The following is a 4,814-nucleotide window of genomic DNA, read 5'->3' on the forward strand; positions in this document are numbered from 1 at the left end:
CTGCAATAAAGAATGCCTGCTTTCTAAAACTCCAAATTGAGTCTTAGAGAGTTTTTCATCTGCCGACTTATGGTAACAGGGCCACAGGTAGCAGTCATGCTGACACAATGTCCCTCCCTCCTGCTACAGCCCCACTCTCTTGAGGTTGTCCACTCATACCCCGGCATGCTCCAGCTATGTGTCTTCTTACCCAAGTTCAGCATTCCCACTGTCTTCTTGCATGGATGACCACGTTTGAGAGGTAAGCAACTGTTACCTTGCACTCCCTTGAACTCAGCAAAGTTTAACTCAAACAAGCCCTTATAACCAAGCCACATTAGGCACTGGCAAATGTTCCTGAACTCCTGAGTCGCTGATTAACTTCACCTGTCCTCAGCTTGCCTTTGCTCCCACTCCCTTCCACATTAAGGGTGCTGCAAGGTTTAGATTCCACTCATCCTGCTGCAGAAGAGAATCACTGCAGTAGGTCAAAGAGCTTCACTGTTGTGAAGAGGGCAGAGTATGTCAAAGGCAAAGTGCACCAACAGCCTATGTCTGCTTCCCCTTTACAAAAAATAGTGGAAATGACAGGAAAAAGGAGCAACTTTTCATAAAAAAAAACTTATGACATGAAAAATTAGCACAGAAGAAAACCAAACACCACTTTGTATCACTCTGGAAAAATGCAATTTGAAGACCTACAACTTTCATAAAGCTCTCACTGGGCTGCCCTTCCCTGGTCCCAGCTAAGGGGATGGATGACAAGGCACATAAAAAGTCTTAAATTCGACTATGTTGGGGAAACCAGTCCAAACTATGGTAAACCAACAAACAGGGACAAGCTGTCAGCAGAAGGATGCTGCAGGCTGCACTGGCAGACAGACAGTAACCAGTGTTAACAGCCATGCCACCATTTAACAAAGCATTCAGGATCACACACACAGCTCCTCTGGAGGATACCAACATCAACAAGTGTCGAGTATCTGAAGCTTTCCCAAGGTGCCCAGGGGTGAAGGCAGGGAACTAGGCAGACAAAAGGAGTACTCCAGTCTGGATGTCCCTGAGCTCCTGGAGATCACTCTCGACAAACACCACAGGTTTAATGTCAACAGTTCTCCGTTGAACACTGAGGAGCTCCAATGACTCCACACAGGAAAGGGTCACTGCATTTGGCTTTACAAGTAATTTTTAAAAAAAACAACTCAAAACCGACAGTTCTCACCCGTAGCTGAGCACAGATCAATGCAGTGAATTGTTAACTAGAAGATTATGACAAAGCAGCACAACTCAACAGATAAACCCATCAGCTTCCTTCAAAAGCATCTTCAAGCTACTGCCTGAAGGAGAAGACTTTCACAGTCCATATTCTGACCACAGGAACATGACTTTGCGGCTTTGCTGTGCCTGGATTTTTATCCTCCTCCTTCCTGGCCTCTCAGATGGAGGGAAACTCCTGGTGGTGCCCATGGATGGAAGCCACTGGCTTAGCATGCGGCAAGTGGTCGAAAAGCTCACCGAGAGAGGACACCAAGTGGTGGTGCTTATACCAGAAGTAAGCTGGCAGATGAAGACAACACAGGCATACCTGGAGAAAATACAGCCAGTGTCTTACACATTAGAAGAGCTGGATGGTTCCTTGCATGAATACATTCTTACTCACCTGAAGGCTCTAGCACTACAGAACGTATTGAAAACACTAACTAAGGTGTTAATTTATCACTGCAAGAACCTGTTCAGCAACAGGGAATGCAATACCTGGATCAACAGATCCCATTTCCTTGTGCACAGTAACAGTTGTTCATTATTTTTTCTCCCCCATGTGGGTTCTTCATGAGAGAATTTCCATGGTGTTCTTCCATTACATGGATCTGTTTTTTTTATTTATGCTCTAGCTTACCTTTTAGCCTATCCTCTTAAATGCCCAAGCCAGGGGCAGTAGAGGCATGTGAATGAGGCAATACTCTCAAAACTACATGCCATCCCATTCACCACTGCCTAGATTAAAGACTGCAACAACATTCAAGTCAAGAAATGAGTCACATGAGCTTTTCTTGACATAGTTGCTGAGGTTTAAAAAACAGGTCAGATTTTGGCATCCTCTTGTTATATACCATCTGATTAAAGATACAGATTTTTTTATTTCAGAGTTAGAGGGCAGACACAGCAATGTAAACAAAGTTCCTAAACATTAGCAAACTGAACACTGAGAATCACCAACGCATTACCTTTGAAGCTTCAACAAGTTTATCACAGGCTCCACATCGATACAAGTTCTCATCTTCAAAGTACTCTTCTTCTACATACATGTTCCACAGGGCCTCCTCCAAGCCAGCAATACCTTTTACCGCCACTGTTAGATCTAAGAAATCTTCCTATGCAGAAGTACAACAGAAAAATAAGGTAGTAATTGGTGTAAGTTCACGGCACATTAGAAAGACAGTCATCCCATTCACCACAGCAGATGTGAGCACTCATTTTGCTTTCATTGTTGATGGGGGGTGGGCGGGAAAACAAACCCCATATATCCACATAAGAGAAATTGATTTAAAAAAAAACCCACAAACAAGGAATGTTTTTTTAAATTACAAAGACCAGTAAAAGAATGTAAAGATATGTTTTACTGTTGTTACCCCACTGTTCAGCTCTCTAACTACATCTACTAAAGGCAATGCTTGCCAACTCAGAAAATGCAGTAACACTTGTTTTTTCACCTCTGAGTCATAGCCTGATGTAGGTGGTTTAGAAAATGCCAGCCAAGACTTAGCAACAAAGTCATGCATAATTTTCACATGTTTTCAAGTCTGCAGCACCCTAACCAATATACACCACCTAGATTCAACAAGGCCACCAGTGACACTCAAGAAAGACGTCATTATTTTTGAAGTTTAAAAAAGAGAACATTTAAAGTATCTTCCACAGACTGAACAGAAACCTATCCTCGAAAATCCTCTGGCTTTACCTGTCTCTCACTGATATTCTTGCATTCTTTACAAACAATCTGGTTGACAACAATCCCATGGTACAATCGATTAATGAGGTCATGACCTGAAGTCCCCACAAGGGAAGTTTCCAAAGCACTGAACAGAATCCGATTTAACTCCTGCACATCATGCTGCCCTCATTTCCTGCACGATAAAAAAAAAAACAAACCCTTGAAGAAATAAAATAGTGCCATCTACTTTGCTTATTGCTTAAAAACAACATATTGTGACAAAGACAGCTGCCTCAATGACTACCCATATATTTCAGTAGTAAATTACTACCTTTATTATTATTTGTTATTCTTAATTTAGTTATGCTCTCTGAGTAGCTACAAGTACATAAACTATAACCCACATAAGACACTTTCACTTGCGTAGATTTAAGCTAACTCTAAGATGAGTTACACAGTTCAATCCAGGTAAGAATCTAAGTATTTGAAGAAGGACAAGAACACTAATTACTGTTGGAAAAACGTTCCTGTAAAAACAAAGGAAAAGCTACTGAAATTGTATCTAACAGAACAATTTTCTCCTGTTGTAAACAATTGGCACGTACTTCATGTGGATATTCAATAGTATACAACAATAGTTGACCCGAATCAATGTTATCTCCACAGCTTGAAGTATTTTAAGATATCTTAAATGTCAGACTTCAAAAAAATCTTCTCCGTTCAGGAAAAAGTTTATCAATGATGGTGTCACCGATGGTGATTTGTACCTCATTGCTGTTCCACCCGAAGCTCTCAGTAAGGTCTGTTGTAGATGCAGCTTGCTGGTCCAAGAGCAGAAGCTGAGCAAATAACCGTTGAAGTTGTAATGGAATTATTCGAACCTAGAAATAAAAAACAAAATATACCCAACAGATCAGAAAGAGTCTTCAAACCAATCATTTAAATAAACAGAAAAATAATTTAGTACAAAACTTGTTATAAACCACCATTGTCTATGGCTTTCATAACACAGGCTACTCAATTCACACCAAAACATCAGTCAGACTTGACTCCCAAAAATCTACAGTGCCTCACCTCACTTAGGCAAATATAGTCATGGAACATACATCTTCTGATAAAGCAAAACTGTAGGGATTAAAATTAAGCCATCACCATCATAAAAAAAGGACAACTTTCTCTGATACTTTTCATAATACTAAACCCTAAGAACTCAGCTACAAGACATCATGACATACAGATTTAACATGTGTTACTCCTTGCTCAGTAAAGGGTTTGGTGGTGGAACAAGATGGGAAGGAGGATGGTTAATGTCAACAAGCTTGATCAGCTACCTATATTTATCTTTGATTTACAAAGAAGAAAATTTTCCAAGCAACCAGTTGTTATCACTTCAACCCAAGAACTAAAGAATGAAATTCTGCAGTCAACTTTAGTAAGCATTTCTTAAACAAAGATTAAATTCCAGTCTCATACCATCTTGTGCATGGGCGGGCTGTTAAACCTTCAGAGAGCCTCAGCACAATCACCTCAGTTGCACACATATTTAGATTTTTTTTTTCTGGTGACAAATAAGTTGTATCACTGTAGCTTCAATGGCAGAAGAGAAAAATCTAAAAAGGATTGTACAGACTTAGGGATTGTTCCTGTTCCCATCGAAGACAAAAGGATCTCTGCTTTCAAATTCAGCAGAAACAGGCTCAATTTTACTTTTGAAGCAAAAGCTCATGGCACTGAAAACTTACATCTGCATGTGTCCTGGTTTCGGCAGGAATAGAGTTAATTTCCTTCCTAGTAGCTGGTACAATGCTGTGTTTTCAGTTTAGGATGAGAACAAAGTTGATAACGCACCCATGTTTTAGTTGTTGCTAGGTAGTGCTTACACTAGCCAAGGACTTTCTAGTTT

General features: G+C 40.3%; 1 protein-coding gene across 1 annotated transcript in view; it reads right to left on the reverse strand.

Moving 5' to 3' along the window:
- USP40 (ubiquitin specific peptidase 40) overlaps positions 1 to 4,814 on the reverse strand; it is a 51,570-nt gene that overhangs the window by 38,178 nt on the left and 8,578 nt on the right. The window contains exons 3-5 of the mRNA XM_009320771.1: positions 3,663 to 3,792; positions 2,939 to 3,096; positions 2,205 to 2,351 (exon numbers count right to left, since the gene is read on the reverse strand). Coding sequence (XP_009319046.1) covers positions 2,205 to 2,351; positions 2,939 to 3,096; positions 3,663 to 3,792 — 435 coding nt within the window. The remainder of the gene's footprint in view (positions 1 to 2,204; positions 2,352 to 2,938; positions 3,097 to 3,662; positions 3,793 to 4,814) is intronic.

The sequence above is a fragment of the Pygoscelis adeliae genome, unplaced genomic scaffold, assembly GCF_000699105.1.
Source record: "Pygoscelis adeliae isolate BGI_AS28 unplaced genomic scaffold, ASM69910v1 Scaffold63, whole genome shotgun sequence".
NCBI lineage: Eukaryota > Metazoa > Chordata > Aves > Sphenisciformes > Spheniscidae > Pygoscelis > Pygoscelis adeliae.